The 18,367-nt window shown below is 37.9% G+C and overlaps 1 protein-coding gene across 2 annotated transcripts in view; it reads left to right on the plus strand.

Moving 5' to 3' along the window:
• Positions 1 to 18,367, plus strand: part of LOC140153632 (pecanex-like protein 1) — a 77,473-nt gene that overhangs the window by 29,991 nt on the left and 29,115 nt on the right. The window contains exons 3-15 of one of the 2 annotated variants that reach the window (XM_072176427.1): positions 409 to 508; positions 1,326 to 1,530; positions 4,439 to 4,567; positions 5,592 to 6,935; positions 8,227 to 8,379; positions 8,881 to 9,015; positions 9,712 to 9,888; positions 11,656 to 11,805; positions 12,592 to 12,748; positions 13,396 to 13,764; positions 14,910 to 15,063; positions 15,758 to 15,790; positions 16,430 to 16,583. In XM_072176427.1, the coding sequence (XP_072032528.1) occupies positions 409 to 508; positions 1,326 to 1,530; positions 4,439 to 4,567; positions 5,592 to 6,935; positions 8,227 to 8,379; positions 8,881 to 9,015; positions 9,712 to 9,888; positions 11,656 to 11,805; positions 12,592 to 12,748; positions 13,396 to 13,764; positions 14,910 to 15,063; positions 15,758 to 15,790; positions 16,430 to 16,583 (3,260 nt within the window). The remainder of the gene's footprint in view (positions 1 to 408; positions 509 to 1,325; positions 1,531 to 4,438; positions 4,568 to 5,591; positions 6,936 to 8,226; positions 8,380 to 8,880; positions 9,016 to 9,711; positions 9,889 to 11,655; positions 11,806 to 12,591; positions 12,749 to 13,395; positions 13,765 to 14,909; positions 15,064 to 15,757; positions 15,791 to 16,429; positions 16,584 to 18,367) is intronic. The other variant, XM_072176428.1, reaches the window with a different exon arrangement.

Raw genomic sequence — 18,367 nt, forward strand, 5'->3', positions numbered from 1 at the left:
AAGTATGACATGACAAATTGACAATAATGTTCATGGTTTGATGTTCATGGACAATATTATACACTTGCAAGTAATGTCACATGTTCATGTACATACAATTCATGTATGCAATACATGCACTATTTAAGAACTCACAGCACATAATTCCAGAAAAGGTTGATCCCATGTGACTGTGCAAGTGAAACAGGGGTGAGTTCCCATGGCATGTGTAATATTATTGACAAGTTTGACATCATGAACTGTGTCTTGTTTTCAGTGCGTGCAGGGTGTCTTAATCAAATATTCTCAGTAATTGTATGCACACACTATTCTGGGAAAATGTGCTGAGCTAGGAGTTCTTCCCAGATATATCATAAGAAGCAGCATTGCTATTATTGTAATCATTATCTTTTATTTTGACACTTGCAGCGAACCAGATGATTCCATAGAATTGGAGGAATTAAATACTAATAAACGAAGCATAACCCCACCCATAGGTCACAGTTCACATATCACCTATGCAGAGAAGGTAAGATGAGACACTGAAATAGGGGGGGGGGGGTTGAAAGAAGGGGGGATTGAAAGAGGAATAAATCATGATAATTAATATGTTAATGACCCATTTATTACAATGTTATGTAGATTATTGCTACCAGGAATTAAGGTTGTACTATAAATATATTTTGTGACTAATTTTGCATTTTTCTCAAAAATAACTACACGCTGATAATAAAAGTTATGTATATTATAGAGTTAAGGAATCTAATTACTTCACTGAAATTTCAGTGATTCAAGACAAGTGGTTCATTAGACATGTTAAGAAATGATGTACATTCTAGTGGTACCTCTTTTCTTATCATAAATAATGTACCGCTTGTCTTGAGTCACTGAAATTCCAGTCTAGTAACTGGATTCCTTGCCCCTATATGAGAAAAATGCAAAAATAGTCACAAATTTATCAAGGGGTGTAGTACCATCTTAATATTACTGTCTATGTGACATAACTGACATCAATGCATTTATGGCATTCCTAAGTTGGCTGCAGTTTGACAGAAATATCTGATTGCTGCACATTGTTTTCAAAGTAACAACCAATGAGTAAAAACAAAATGAACACTTGCTTAACATGTGATTTCTTTCTATCAGGTACAATTTGTTTGCATTGAAATAATTCTATGGTTATGTTACAGAAGTGAAAGAAGCACAGACCTTTGAAAACAGTTTTCATTTTCTGTGATGAAAAGCCTTGGCTATCTGCGTATGTGGTCACATTGATGTTGATGACATTATACATGATAAAATGTGGTTATTTTATGTTCATATGAGTTTGTTTCGTATATTTTCAGCCTGGTACTACCGATGCTAATGGTAACCATGCCAGCAGCAGCATCCAGGTTGAAATCCATCCTCAGAAGGCAGAGTCATCCAGCTCAGATGATAACATCCTTAAGGCTCTCAGCACGTTAGATACCATAGAAAAGAACCTGAATTTAGATAGTTTGTCCTCATTGGATGCCGAGCTTCCATTGCCATCAAAGTCCACAGCAAAAGGTGAGAGAGAGACAAGAAGGAAGAGGGATGACTGTAATATGTAGTCTTAAACACTTAAGGTTCTCTTTGCAATATCATTGTTTCCTGAACACAAATGATAACATCCTTAAGGCTCTCAGCACGTTAGATACCATAGAAAAGAACCTGAATTTAGATAGTTTATCCTCACTGGATGCCGAGCTTCCATTGCCATCAAAGTCCACAGCAAAAGGTGAGAGAGAGACAAGAAGGAAGAGGGATGACTGTAATATGTAGTCTTAAACACTTAAGGTTCTCTTAACAATATCATTGTTTCCTGAACACAAATGATAACATCCTTAAGGCTCTCAGCACGTTAGATACCATAGAAAAGAACCTGAATTTAGATAGTTTATCCTCACTGGATGCCGAGCTTCCATTGCCATCAAAGTCCACAGCAAAAGGTGAGAGAGAGACAAGAAGGAAGAGGGATGACTGTAATATGTAGTCTTAAACACTTAAGGTTCTCTTAGCAATATCATTGTGTCCTGAACACAAATGATAACATCCTTAAGGCTCTCAGCACGTTAGATACCATAGAAAAGAACCTGAATTTAGATAGTTTATCCTCACTGGATGCCGAGCTTCCATTGCCATCAAAGTCCACAGCAAAAGGTGAGAGAGAGAGACAAGAAGGAAGAGGGATGACTGTAATATGTAGTCTTAAACACTTAAGGTTCTCTTAACAATATCATTGTTTCCTGAACACAAATGATAACATCCTTAAGGCTCTCAGCACGTTAGATACCATAGAAAAGAACCTGAATTTAGATAGTTTATCCTCACTGGATGCCGAGCTTCCATTGCCATCAAAGTCCACAGCAAAAGGTGAGAGAGAGACAAGAAGGAAGAGGGATGACTGTAATATGTAGTCTTAAACACTTAAGGTTCTCTTTGCAATATCATTGTTTCCTGAACACATGTGATGTGGTATCCGTATGCCAAAAGGAGGCACTTCGCTCTGGGCAGGGGTCAATTTGAGGTTTTTTTACATAAACACATCAAAAGAAATAAGTCCCCCTCTGAAAATTTCGTCATAACATCGTAAAGTAAAACTTTGTATCAATAAAACTTACTTATATAATAAATAATTATATGATTGTTTATTAAGTGTTTTGTGAAAATGAAAGATGTCCATGACTTCATGGCTGAATGAACCCAAATTGAAGACAAAAACTGCCCTTTCCAAAAGTCACAAAGTAGGCCTATGCTTGTTAACTGCAAGGCGTATTGGGACAAGGAATGGAACTGGCCATCTTACAACTCACTATGCTGAACTCTGCACCAAGGGGATTTGCATGGCTGAATGATCAAGAATCAATACACATTACTGTAAATGTTCACTTGGTGAAGATTTTAAACTGCACTCAAACACATAGGGTTTTCCATTAGTAACAAGCCATGAATCAACTTTTGTGACAAGCATAGGCCTACTTTGTGACTTTTGAAAAGGGCAGTTTTTGCCTTCAATTTAGGCTCATTCAGCCCTGAAGTCATGGAAATCTCTCATTTTCACACAGCACTTAGTAAACAGTCATATAGTTATTTCAAAGTTAGTTTTATTGGTACAAAACAAAACCTTACAATGTTATGACGACATGTTCAGAGGGGGACTTATTTCTTTTGACGTGTTTATTATTAAAATGGAGATAATTTCCTTTTCAACACTGCTTTGTTTGTTGAAATCAGATATTCCTAAGCCAAGTTATCCAATTCCGATTTTTAAAACAAAAAATGAGATATAGTCCTTAAAGTTCAATGTTTTGTGGGAAAGTGATCAAAGTTTACATCTTAAAAGTGAAAAAAGAATGCATGTTGCAGAGGAAGTTTCAGTCCGAAACTTTTAGACAACATTTTAACATTAAATATTAGCATCACCAATTTGTAGAAAACTCAAATTCCATAAAAATCATACCTGGCTTGTTTTTTTGGGTTTTTTTTGGCTGTTTCTCCATTCACGGTCTTGCCCAGAAGTGCCTCCTTTTGACATGCCACGTCACATATGTTGTATGAGACGTCACAACAGCGTGCTGCTCAAACCAATTGGATGCTTGCAGTGACAACAAGACTGTTCATTATTGATTCCACAGGCAAACTCTAGAATTTAGTTCTGTTTATTTATTTTATTTAATACTAACATCTTATTTGAATTTTAATCGTTAAGGGGTGAGAATGCATGCATTGTTTTCAGCTGCCATATTTAGCCAGGCCAAAACCTAATGGTTTCATAGTGTTGTATGAGACAATAGATGGACAAGAGAGGCTAAAATGAATACTGGTCTCAATTCTATATTAGCAATAAGAGGCGCCGCCAGCGGATTTGCGATGTAATCGTGATGTATCATGGGAAGTTTGTCAAAATAAAGGTGTTACACGCGAATCGATACTCAATAATACTTAATAATGTGATTTGAAATGTGCACAATTAATTTTTTTTTGTCGAAATAAAAGGTAATACCGAATCGATATTGACAAACTAAAAAATATTGTCACGTTAATTCCTATGTAATAGCATGGTAATATTCAGTTATTGCGCGGACTTGATGTCGACCTTTTCCCATGATACATCACAATTTTCCCATGATACATCACGATTACATCGCAAACCGCTGGCGGCGCCCTTATTGCGAATAGCGAGAATTGACCAAGATATACAACAAGACAAAAAAAATGGGTTAACCTGTTGTAAATCCTGTAACCTGTTGTTTCGTGTCTGTCACCTATGGGCTGATTTATGGTGCGGTTTTCTCTCTTCTCTGACCAAAGCTCTGACATGGCCTAGCTCAACTGAAAATAATCATACCCCTCCTTATATGAGTATTACTGCAGTCCCTAATTTATGTGTCAAATTTTCTTATGCAGTGAAATTACATTTTCCTTTTTTTTTCAGAGTCTACAGTTGATGGTTTTAGTGATGCAGTGTTAAGTAACATTACTGAGCCAATAGGTCTTGGTGATGATGTTGTCTTTAAGCCCTCCAAAGCTACTACTTCACGTTCAGAAGAAACTAAATATACAGGTAAAGTAAATTATGCACAGAGGAACACATGCATTGGTCTCAAAACATTTGCTAGCATGAAGTTCCCCTTTCCAATCGTACAACTAACCAATTTGGTTAATGGTCATTTTCATCCGGTGAATACTGATAGAGAAAGTACATATAATACTGGGAAGTTATTCACCAATGCCTTTCATTAAGGGCTGGGGTATGAGCGTTTGGACAGTATTTATTGTGGGACATTAGAGCACATCAGACATATCGAATTGCATTCTGAATACGAAGAATGTCATTCTGATATCAAATAATTTTGATTTTTGAAATTAGCAATGTAATACACATTTTATGGCAAATGATTAAAATTGATATTTTTGATATTTAACAGTACTCAAGTAAACTTTATAAATCTGATGAGTTATACTTAAAGTGTATGTAGGTGGGATGAAAAGCCGACGATCAATTGAAAATTTGACCTTTCGTATTGAAGATATGGATTTTTTTCTCAAAACACCAAAAAAAATTAGGTCTTTTGGGGAAAAAATCCATATCTTTAATATGAAAGGTCAAAATTTTCAATTGATCGTCGGCTTTTCCTCCCAGCTACTTACACTTTAAGAATATATCATCAGATTTTTGAAATTTACTTCGAGGACTGTTATAATATCAAAAATGTGAAAAATATCAAATTTTAATAATTTGTCATAAAATTTGTATTATATCGTGAATTTCAAAAAGTGAAAATTATTTGATATCAGAAAGACATTCTTCGTATTCAGAATGCAATTTGATATGTCTGATGTGCTCTCATGTCCCACAAAAAATACTGTCAAAACGCTCAAAACGCTCATTCCAGATCCCTTAAATGATGCTCCTCCTTTTAGTACATGATGCACCTTAACAACTGTGTTTGCGTGGTCTTTTTCTTATTTCGGTTGCACTTTGACGGCTGCCTTGGTAATTTATTTTTGCAAATGGCTTAATAGTAGTAGTAGTACATCAGAATTGCCATTGTAAGCTTTGATGATTTTTTTTTTGCTGTTTACAGAAGTGTCAGAAGTGCCAAGTAAAGAAACCAAGATCAAAAAACACAAGCAGAAATCTCCTCGTCACCACTCTAGACCCACTGGAAGAAGAAGTGCCAAAGTCCAGGCAGCAGCCACCGGTACTAATACTCACCCCAGCGATACTGATGGATCTGTACCATCGGATAGTGCCAATGCTTTGCAAGAACCACCGCCAGACCTTATCAGGACACATAAAAGACTGGAACGGGAAGAAAGATGGGTGGCAGGCCCCGATTTGCAAGATCCAGGCTTCAGGAGGAGATCAGCAAGTGCGGATTCTGATCACCTGTTTCGCACAAGTAAGCCAATGCAACTTGATGTGGATAGTAGTAGTGTTAGGCCCAAAATGAGCAAAAGAGACTTGGAAAGACTGTCTTATAAAGAGAGTATATCAGCCAAAACAAGCACAGACTCGGATTCACTGCTGGCTATGATTAAAAATCACGGATTACCAAGAGAATCGACCAGAGATCCGAATCGAAAGGGGAAAAGGCGGCTGTCGTCAAGTCGCAGACGTAGTCAAGATAGGGGCTCGCCCAAACTATTACGTAGTGATGTTAGAAACTCTCCTAAAAGTGCAGAACAAAGAGCAAGAGACAATAGAAGAGGTAGGCAAAAGTATGCTACAGTAGAGCCTGCCCCTGAAACCAAGGTAGAACTTTTGAGTATCAAAGGAGCCGAGGTTTTAAGTATAGACGAGCCCGAACACGAGCCACCCGAGAGTTCGCAGAAGAGAGGATCTATAGGCTCCATTGAATCTCAATCTAGTCTCGTTAAAGAGGTGCTTGGTGATAATTTTTTCAGTGGTACCAGTGAACCATCGTTGCCTTCCACTAGAATACGAAGAACTAGGAGTACACCATCACACGGTAGTGTACATCCATCAATCAGGAGCAAAGGTGCTATACACAGATCCTTGCCTAAATCAAACACAAGTTGTAGCGATACCGCTATGATGGATAGTGCCCAGAAGAACGACGATGAGTCGTCCATGTTGGATGAACTTGGGCTTGATAGAAAGAATTCATCTCTGAATAGGACAGAGTTGGGTGAATCTTTTGATAACCTTATGAGAAACATGCTCATTGGTGGGGTTCGCATTGAGCCTGAAGAAGTCTGCAGCTCCAGTCACACTTTGACATCAACCCAGAAGCTGCATTCTGATAGCTCGTCTAGCACAAGCTCGGAAGATGATAGCACACTGGTGTCGGAGAGATCAGCCTTTTTAGGGTCGGACAGAGCACTCAGTTCATCTAGGAGTACTTCAAGTTCAACAGGGCTACAATGGCTATTTGGTATTGAAGGAGAAACCCCACTAGATCAAGGTAATGTACTACCAGTCTTTTTCTGTGTTATATTTATGTTGGCATTGTTTCCATAGTTTAAAATTAATACTACTACAATGTTTTTAATTTTGTTGAGTGTGAAGTGTATAATTCATGTGACATGAGGAAGAAAATAGCGTACCTTAGTTTTGTTTCATATCCTCCTTTAGTATGTTGTTGCTAATTACGCCATCAGGGGTTGATTAGTCAGTAGCTCTTTATAAAATGTTTACCATAAGCCTACCTGTTTAAGCAAAGGAGCCTTAAACTGGGACATTGTAAATGTGGTCTATGATGTTGGGTGAAAACCTCTGCCTTTCATGTGAATTTCTGCATAAAGACGACAACACATTCAGTTTGTATAGCCCATAGCACACTATTTTGTCCTTCTTGCAGGTTCCTCCATAACGTTAAAATAACTTAGTTGCAAAAAATGATGATTTAAATAGATTGTTAACTAATCGCACTTCAAACAGTCCAAAGCAAATTTGTGCATCAGTCATGACTTATATAATGTGTTTTCTTCCAACCAAAATCAGAATAAATACTGACTTCAAAAACAAATTGTTTTTTCCTGTCACCTGCAAGTTTTTAACAATTTGAATGTTATTTCCTGTTGATAATAAAAATTACAACAAACTTAAGGGCTTGGATAGCAACGCTTGCACATTATTTTTGTGCGATACGAGAGCACATCAGATATATGGAATTGTATTCTGAATACGAGGAATGTCCTTCTGATATCAAATAATTTTTTGAAATTGACGATATATTATAAATACTCTGCAAGTGCAAACGTTGCTATCTGAGCCCTTGATACCAAATGGAAACTAACATCAACAAATTTGTTGAAGAATGCACATACCGTATTTCGTCAAATAGTCGCCCCCTCCAATAAAACGCCCCCACCACTTTTTTCAACCAAGATGTTTCAAAAATGCCGATATTTCTATGCTATCTTGTGTAGTAAGCTTACCAAGTTGCTCACATGGTCGATAATAGCGTCACGTTTTGGCGAAAATCTTGATTGGAAACCCGGAAGTGAAGCAGTGTTTCTAGTTCATAGTTCGTCATTTTAGCGTGAGTTTTAAGTTTACCTAATGATTTTAACGGGAATTATCATTCTAAAATTGACCTTGAATAAACGCTCCCCTTTGGAAAACGTAATGCCCCCGGTGGCTTTTATTTGACGAAATACGGTAATCAGATGCACCAATATGCTTATTATCCTGTTCTGCATTTACGCATGTACCCATTTCTAAAATGCAACTATATAAAATGTTTGATTTAGACAAACTAAATAAAGGGGCGGCTAATGCGGATGATGATTTGACCCCAACCCAAGAAGGTGCCATGGCCATACCAGACTTGAAACACGATCCCAGGAACAGGGCTCGCGAGGGCGCTATACCTAAGAGAAGACCGACCCTCAGTAACAGTACTAGTGAGTAGTGGGAAAATGTCCACATGTGGTGGTTTTGATGTGAACTCGTCTCCCCTTTGTGAAAATTTTCTACCCACAACTAAATTGTTGATGAAGTGATTTTAATAACTAATTTTTGTTTATTGAGTAACTAGCTACTTTTGAAAAAATCACCTGAATTTAACTTAATGTTTTGAAACTTGATTCACTTTGTTGGATCGTTTCACACCTTTTAGAAGTGAACTTAAATTGTTGGGCATTATTCATAGTGAGATGTTTCAGTAGGTATCTGTAAATACATAATGGTTTTGTTACTGGGTCCGAGATCTTTGAGATAGAAACATGTTCAATTACATTATAATCCAAAAGGTGTTTAGTTACTCTGAAATGTATAGGTAACTTTTGAGGAACATCATAAATTTAGAATGAACATAAAGTCTTTGTGCAATTAAAAGTAATTTGTTTTAAAAATGCATAATAGTTTAGTTTTGAGTGATTTTGTTGTGACTTTGCATTTTGCAGGTGAAGATACCAGTCGTGAAGATGACATTGACACAAGTCAGGACAGTGGGGGTAGCACCAGTAGTCGTCTCCTTCAGAGGATGATGCGTAGGGTCATACGAGAAGATTCCTTGCGTTCTCATTTTGAGGAAGCAGGTAAGGGATGAAATCAAAACTCGACCGGCGGTTGACGGTCGGTTGACCGTCCGGTTCCCATTGTTTAAAACAATAACAACCGGATGGAACTGGCGGTCAACTGCCGGTTGAGTTTTGATTTCATCCCTAAGCTGAATTCCTTTTTATATTAGATGGAGAAGCATAAAAATCCTTTTTGATGTCATGACAGTATCTGCAACTGGAGAGGGGTTCCCGGGACCAAAGCGATCAACCCCCGGGATCAACCCACCACCGCCGTCCCAAGGGGGGGGGGGCAGTTGCAGTAGACTGAGTGAACCGACAAGAGGATGTAGTATATATCCTGGGCTTGATAATACTAACACCTTCAAGACTGCACATCCTTAAAAAAACATTAAGCCAGGTAGCAGCCACTCCCGGCCATGATTTTCAATCCTATTTAGCTTGAGACGTTCTAGTAGTTTTTCTGATGCACAAAATGTATTGCAAGTTTACACAGGACTTCTATCCCCCAGCTATTTCACTGTATCGATGTCTATCCGTCACTTCAACACTAGTGGTACCCTTTAGCAAATTGAAAATACCCTGGGTGGGCGCTTATTGGGGCATGGGCGCTTATTGGGACGAATACGGTAATTGGTTGTGTATATTTTAACTTCTTGCTAGAAATTTCACTTAGAAGAAAACTGAACAAGTTTGTATCAATGTTTTTTCCAGTTAACCCAAATATCCGAAGGCGTAGAAGACGTCAGGCCAGGTACTTGAGTCAGACCAGTCAATCAAGACAGAGGCATCGATCAGGAAGTCAAGAAGATGGAGGTCCTGCCAGCATCTTACAGAGAAGAAGAAATAGGACAGTGCAACTGGATAGCTCCAGTAGTATAGAGGGAAGAGGTATGTAGGTTGCAATGGTTTTAATCAAACCCTAACCTTAAGCTGATTCTTTACCTTGATCCGAACACTTAAGGTGGTACTGTCACGGAGGTATAAGTGCGTTAGTGTTATAGACCTGACGGGGAAGTCCTCTTTTGGTCTATACGCTAGCGCGCTCGCCTCTTATACCCAGGGTTGTGGGTTCGAGTCCCGGCATGACCGGAAGTGGCTCGAGAGGCGCAGGATACTTCCGTGAGGGATTTGGTGACATAAATGGTGGCAGCGGTGGTCCCTGGTGTTTCTTAACACCAGGGGGATCACCCATTGGAAAGGGTTAGGCGTTCACAAAAATGGCTGGCCGAGTATTTCTTGTATCAAGGACAACCAGTCTGGCCGAGTATGCCTTGTATCAAGGACGACCAGTTTAAACAGAGGAAGTAAGGCGCAAGGATGCGCCTTACGAGGAGGGGGAGCATGTCACGGAGGTATAAGTGTGTTATAGACCTGACGGGGAAGTCCTCTTTTGGTCTATACGCTAGCGCGCTCGCCTCTTAAACCCAGGGTCGTGGGTTCGAGTCCCGGCAGGACCGGAAGTGGCTCGAGAGGCGCAGGATACTTCCGTGAGGGATTTGATGACAGTACTACACCCTTTGATAAATTTGTGACTATTTTTGCATTTTTCTCAAAAAATAATAACACACTGGTAACAAAAGTTATGTATATTATAGGGGCAAAGAATCCAGTCACTACACTGGAATTACAGTGACTCGAAACAAGCGGTACATTATTTATGATAAAAACAGAGGTACCGCTAGAATGTACCTCATTTCTTAACGTATATAATGAACTACTTGTCTTGAATCACTGAAATTTCAGTGAAGTAATTGGATTCCTTGCCCTATAATATACATAACTTTTGTTACCAGTGTGTAGTTATTTTTGAGAAAAATGCAAAATAATCACAAAATTTATCAGGGGTGTAGTACCACCTTAAAGCCGTGCATTTGTATTGTACCCGGTATGAGCTTAATGTTTACACATGTGCAAACTTGCACCTAATTAGAATTAGCCAGATTTGTTGTCTTTGAAGGACAACGGAACAATTTTTGAATTAATATCTTCTTGGTCATAGAGCTCCACAGTTAAGCTGCCAAGCTAGTAATTGGGGTTTTTCTTTCATTTACCTCATTATTTTGGCTTAATTGACCAGAAAATCGAGTTATTTCTTAATTTTTGACCTAACGGCCCAATGAAAGTTTGTAAAGGAAATGCGGATTGAGGTATCTCCTGATCCCACTTTCAAACAAGGGTTATTCCACAGTATATTAGCTGATAAAATACACGGGGATAGCTCAGTTGACCTATAAAGTGTGCACAATGGGTTATTTTATTTGAATTTGATATCCATACACTCCATATTTTGGAAGATATTTAACCTTAATCTTTAAAACAAGTGTGAATTTGAACGGGTTACCTGAATGGGCGACTCCATTTAAAATCTACAACCTGTGTGGGAGATTAAGATCATGTCTTCCAAAGGGTTGTGTGGATTTCAGATGGAAATCATGCATAATCAGCCCATTGTACAGTATTAATAGCCATTCACAACCTCTCATCTCAATCCCTTGTTGAAGTGACCATTTTTGTCAATCCTGGATTATCCACCAAAAAGACCACCATAATTGCTCCCATATAGGTCACATGCCTCTCTAAGGTTGACGATTACCTGATTGTGATTGGTATGTGACACTTTTAGTAAATCACTTATTTTTATGGTTTTATCAACAGAATCTATGCGTAGAAGATCTCCCGTGCCCCCGTCATCAACACCATACCTTGCAGCTTTGGCATCTCTTACCAGAGGGGAAGGGGCATATATGGCGTCAACTCATGAGGATACATCACCCGGGTCTGTGCACTGCTTTCAAGATGAGCATGGTAAGAGATGAAGCAATAATGAGAAAAGATGAAAATTGCTAAATGCTCTAGCATTTTTGCAACAATAAATTTTTTTTTAAATTCATCACCAAATTGACAAGATTTAAACGACTGCATCGTGATAATGTGTGACTCGGCCCTACTAAATGAGGCACATTGTGGCAAATACCAGTTTGATATAATGAACACCCACACAAATGTGGAATAAGGTCAAAATAGGTTACTTCCATGTATAAACTTGGATACATATAAGGAAAAAGTCACAGGGCACAGAGATGCCAGTTTTCAGGCAAGTTGATTTCTTACTTTTTGTTACTCCAATTTCGACACTTTTATTAATTTTCAGCCCGTTTTGGGGCTTTATAGGCCAAATTTGTGCACTTTTTCAGGCAGTCACTTCAGGCCACCGGCATCCCTGAGGGCATGTTGATGGTCAAAATTTTGACTCGATTACAAAAACCTGTGCTTGCATTCATGGGTCTGAGTTTAAAAATTCCTCCATACAGCCGACATCTGAGAATTTCCATTCCCTATATATCCAAGATGACACTATGGCATGAAAGTTGTATTAAATTATTCACGATGCAAAGTTTGGGTGAATTTCAAAACTGCTTATCAAAGAATAAATATATTTGAAGTAAACTTGTGAGTTGAGCTTAGGACACATTAAAATCAATATGCCAAAGATGAGGGTAGCAGTGTAAATTTCAGCACATGTTTGACTCTTGTATTGACTTGTACCAAATCAGTGTTCCTACATAATTTATATCACCGCCTGACTCGTAGGACTGATGAGACTGTTACTACGTGCAATATCAAATACAGGTAACTGGATGACGTACACGTTTGATGAGAACAGCGCCGGCGTCGCCACTCGTCTGGAAGCCGAAGCGAACGTAGACCCTCCTGTATGGACCAAGGCTAGCACCACTAAACCTGACTGGTAAGTCCAAATTACTCGCTATCTCTTTCCACTTGTAGGGTTCAACTTTGAACCTGGATATTTAATCAGTGGTATAGGTGGTATTCAATGGAAAACATGGATATGCAAAAGAATTTGAGGAAGCCTCAAAATTAGTTTGAGCGACAAAATAGCTCATTTTGCCTGATTATGTTGCAAATGAGTCCAAATGTAAAGACCACTCATAAATCAATCATAAATCAATATCAGCTATATTAATTTGAATACCACCCAACATCCAGTAGTACGCGGAGTGCGCGCCTGTGCAATTATACAATATTAATGTACTCCGAGTATTTTTCTAATGGATTCTCTGATTGGCTCTGTGGTTCTAGAGTGTATGAATTGTTTATAATGCACAGGCGCGCACTCTGCGTACTACACGCAGTGCTTTCGGACGCATTCATTTTTCTTGTGGGTTGATGGATTTATATTTGCTTGTATTTTCCAGCATTTTAGTGTTATAGAAATAGCAAAAATCATGGATTTTTTTCTTGTGTATGAAATAGGTGTATCACTTGTTGCTCGAAAAAATAATGCACTTGTACTTAAATGTTGATGCGTCTAATGATTTATTTTCATTAAAATATTAATTCTTTATCAACTTTTGTATGCACCTGTTTTTGCAGGGATGAAAGTTCCAGTTGTCATTCCGACTCCACCGTAATAACACTACCAAAGTACAACACCAGACCGGCAAATATAGTCCTACCTGGCTCCATCCTAGAAAACATCTCCTCACAACCAAGAACTCAAAATTGGGATCTTCCAGAGGAGTTCCTCAGTGAACTCCACTTACAGAGTATGCTGGAGAGAAGACAGAATAACATTGGTGAACTTGAACTGAGTCTAGGGGAGGAGGCTCATAGTATAATTAGTATGGAGAGGAGGAGTCAAAAGAAGGCCAAAGTGCTGCATAATTATAGGTTTTGGATTTTGCCTTGGAAGACAATACGAATCAAGTATGATAGACTAGCGTTTTTGGCTCTCTTTGACAGGTAAGAAGGAATGAGGAACTAATCTCTATGGTCTATTTGGCTCTCTTGAGACAGTAGCGTATGTGTGTGATAAATATATGATTAAAGGCAGTTCATCAGTAGGGGATGATGCATTGCGAAGTGGTGGTGCACTACAGACACACCGCCTTTGATCACATGACACATATGGATGCTACTGGAAGCCAAATGGACTATAGTTATTTGTTATTACATTGTGTGCTACTTGATGCACCTGTTCACAACAAATGTAATTACAATTACATTTAACTGTGTTCAGAAGGGGTTTAATATGTGGAATTAGGGTTTCTCTACCGGAAGACAATTTGTGCTGAAATTCCTTCCCACAATGCAATATGCATATTGCATGACAAAGAATATTGATTAACTCCAAACTGTATCTATTGTTATGAAAAACGCTTATTGCATTGTGGGAAGGAATTTCGGCACAAATTGACTTCCGGTAGAGAAACCCTAGATCCGCGTATAGAATCAGCAACATAGTTTCACAGAGGTAATTGGATGGAGTGCTGTAATTTTGCAATGCATGATATTTCCCATACTTGCATGTTCCTGATGAACTGAACATGCTCTCTTTTGTACCTTGTTCCAACAATGACCAACAAATACATATATTCCACCATTTTTATTTTCATTTGATGATGTAATTTTCATTTATTTTTCACTCATCAAATAGCAAAAAACTAGAATACATACAAAATCACAATACAAGTGAGAGTGAAGAGATATTGTTTTCTTGTACGTACCAGTGATGCAATCCTGATGCAATTCATAGTAGGTGACAATACTGCCTTTTACCCATTGTACTTAATTCGATGACAATAAAATGGTTAATGGCTGAGTGAAATTGCTCAATTCCAGTTGAAATCCATACTCCCCCTATGGAAGACATGATCTTAATCTCCCACACAGGAATGTAGATTTCAAATGGAGTCGCCCATTCAGGTAACCCCATTTGAAATTTACACTCCCTGTGTGGGAGATTTAGGTCTTGTCTGCCATAGGGGGCGTATGGATTTCAATTGGAATAGCCCATTGTTACTTGTATTTGGTGTGTGCATGCTTCCTACTTGATATTGATGTATTTACTAATTGACCCACAATTCTGTGTTTTTGTTTGTTTGCAGGAATCGTACCATTCCTGAGAGCTGTTTATCAGTACTGCTGGCGGTGCTGGTAGCTGTTTTAGGATTTTTTGTTCTCAAACAAGACTTCTTGTTTGACTTTTGGGTGTTCTGGTTTTGTTTTGTTATTGCAAGCTCTCAGTATTCTCTATTGAAGGTAAGGAGCAATTATAAGACTAAAAGACAATGAATCTCACAATCTTATAAACCTAGATGATCATTGGTTTGTGAACAACTTCAGCAGTTACAATACTTTTGCTATTTTACTGCTAAACCTTTTTCAATTAGAATTAGGTGAAATTTACAACATGGATTGATAGATATAAAATGGTGGATGTGCAGTCTGACACAACATCTATTCCAAGTGTTCTTTTGATATTGGGATACCTGGTATTTCCAAATCGTCCCACTGACAGATCCAAAATATTGTTTGCCGACAAATATTGTTAAATGTTGAGACTGCAATTTTTTTCACAAGGTTGCTCAGGAATTTTTCTCTTTTTTTAATAACTAGTTTAAACCATATTGCTATGCAATACAACGACAAAGTTCAATATCAACAATCAACAGCAATAATAATAATAAAATGTGCCTAAATTATAACAATTGTGTGGCCATTACAACTATTTGTCAATTTTGTCCCTTTAATTTTTCACGGTCTTTAGAGCCTTTTTTGTTTTAGTATTTCGAGGAGAACTTTTCCCCCATCCCACCCCTGGTCGGTACACCTCTGGGGTATTATTGATGAGAAAAAACAGAATGCTTTTCACCTGTTACTAGTGGAACAAAGTATACTTGATTGGATCAGTCATATTTATATAACATGATGATGTTTTATCTTTACTTTTCAGAGCGTACAACCTGATGCAGCTTCACCTATGCATGTAAGTGACTAATTTCATCAGGGTTCTGATACTGCCAAAAACCTGTTTTTCCCAGTTTTTGCCTGGTTTAAACCGGCAAAAATATTGGCAAAAACTCACATATAGTCAGTCAAATTTTTGTCTCATCAAGTCCTTAAAGTGAAAAAGTTCGCAGCCTTTCAGTTAAATGCACTAGTGAGCAATGAAAACCCATTTCTTAATATCTTACCTATAATTACAAAATATGGCCTTGTTACACTCAGGAAAGTATTTTTGTAACTTAATAATTTGTTGTGAGATTAAAAAAGTAAACCATTTATCACTTAGTTATTTTTTGCCATTTCTGCCGGCAACAACTGTTTTTGCCAAGCTGTTAAAACCATGTTTTTTTCCACCTGCGAACCCTGAATTTCGTGAGACGATAAACAATGTCTTGCTGTTCATTCAGGCCCAAACAACTTTTTTTTTGTGTGATCCTAATTTGATGTTACCTGTGCACTGATGTATGATGACAAAGTCCAGCGGTTTCTTCTTTATAGAACTGTTATTTGGGTTATGCCAATATTCATGTATAAATAACAGTGTAAATGATTATAATTGGATAATGAGAGCATTGTTACTAATCTAGATTCTCCCGTATGTGTTCTTCCTCATTCACAGGGTCACAACCAAGTGATAGCATACAGCCGGCCCATCTATTTTTGTCTATGTTGTAGTCTTATATTGTTATTAGATTATGTTAGTACTCTGGCCATTCTCAACATGTCTTCTATCTCCGTATCTGCTCTTCTGTTTGCAAGAGATCTCATGCTAGGTGAGTTTGAAAAGAATTGGTTTAAGGCCAGAGTAATGGAAGACACATTCGTCCACGCCCGAATTTGAGATTGCTTGATATTTATCAACACTAAGATGTATTCTTTCACTTGAAACTGATTAAATACAACTTTTTGCTTAATTTATTTCACTCCTTTCAACTATAAAAAGTCACATGGCTCAAGACAGCTTAGTAAATTGGCGGGAAATAATGAGTCAGAAATGCGCGAATGCGAAATATTATGATTACGCGCGCGATTCGCAACTCTGCGTGTATGTCCAACGTAGTCAAGGCGCAAAAACCTTCCCTAAGTTCATGTTTCTTCTTCATGAAAAGCTAACTGAATTTTTTTTACTCCGAATGGATTTTTTTCTAAGTTGTCACAAAAAAATTGGGGTAAAAAAGTGAATTTTTGTTATTTTTTCAAAAACTCGAGATTTTTGAACAAATCTGACGTCACCATGGGATTCCTTGACTCATTTCCTTTCCAAAAATGTATAGTTTTATATACTTTGGACATACAATTCAGAAATAATGATGCTCGAATAGGTCCATGTTCTCTCCCATTACTCTGGCCTTAAGTGTACTCACCATACCAGAAAAATACAGCACTAATTTTTTTAGATTAAAAAAAGATCAACTTCTGCCAAACGAAATACAGCTCAATCCTAATTATTCATTTATACTATTCAGCAAAGTACTTCAGCTGGGTCCGTCTGCTCTGTCTTATTATCGCGTAAACTAGGTCATGTGATGCAACGCAGCTTGTCCAGCGAATGAGGTGCTAATGCGATGATGACGTAATTCAATTAGCCAATCAGAACCCCACTTCCGTATACACCATAAACTGCGCCAAATTTGCAGACCTCTGAGGTTCTCTGCTGAAAACTATAGTCCTAACTAACAATAAAAGTTAAATGTCACTATTTAGCCAAATTTATGAATTAGGGGCCAAAACATGCAATTTTAGGGTGTTTTTCACATGCTGTACGTGACAATGAAGTCTTAAGATTTTAATGCTTAGACTTGTACCAAGTCTTGTTTTTTGTGACTCGATTGTCAGAGAACATGCTGAAAATGAATGTTTTTGGCTCCTTTTTCAAGAAATGAGTAAAATAGTAAACTTTTTCTTTTATCTCCAGTTAATACTAAATAAATGATAAGGATTGAGCTATGTTTCATTCAGCAGAACTTAATAATATTTTTTTAATCCCAAAAAATTAGTGTTGTATTTTTCTGGAATGGGGAGTAGGTTTTAAACTAGCCTTGACAGCAATTCTTATGTGTCATGAAGGACTGTAAGTTAAGTATACTGTAAACATTCAAGTTGTTTCTCACTCATTGAAAATAGATTAATGATAGCAGGATACTTTTATTCAAAGGACCAACAGTTCAATTCTTTCCAATGTTTTGTAGGCAACATTGATTGGAATTATTTGGAGTACCAATTATATTTAATGATATTTATCAATTTATATAATGCTAATAATCAGTGGGTGATATGTTCCGTTTATATTCAAAGCTAGTGGTGCCTGAGAAGTTGTAAAGGAGTTCAGGATTTGTTGCAAATAAAAATCAGGCATGTGATTTTTCCGCGGATTCACGGAAATCCGTGGATTTGAGACCAAAATCCGACCCCCCTGAGATCAATGTAAATCCGTTGAGACATTGGGGGGGGGGGGGGGGGAGGGCCCCCTCTAAGCTGCTGAACATTGGCAAAGAGCATCTCTCTCTTTTTTAACGAACTTCTTGTTTCGGCTGTGTGCGCCGTGGTTGCCAAGTCG

Source organism: Amphiura filiformis, chromosome 5 (assembly GCF_039555335.1).
Source record: "Amphiura filiformis chromosome 5, Afil_fr2py, whole genome shotgun sequence".
Classification (NCBI taxonomy): domain Eukaryota; kingdom Metazoa; phylum Echinodermata; class Ophiuroidea; order Amphilepidida; family Amphiuridae; genus Amphiura; species Amphiura filiformis.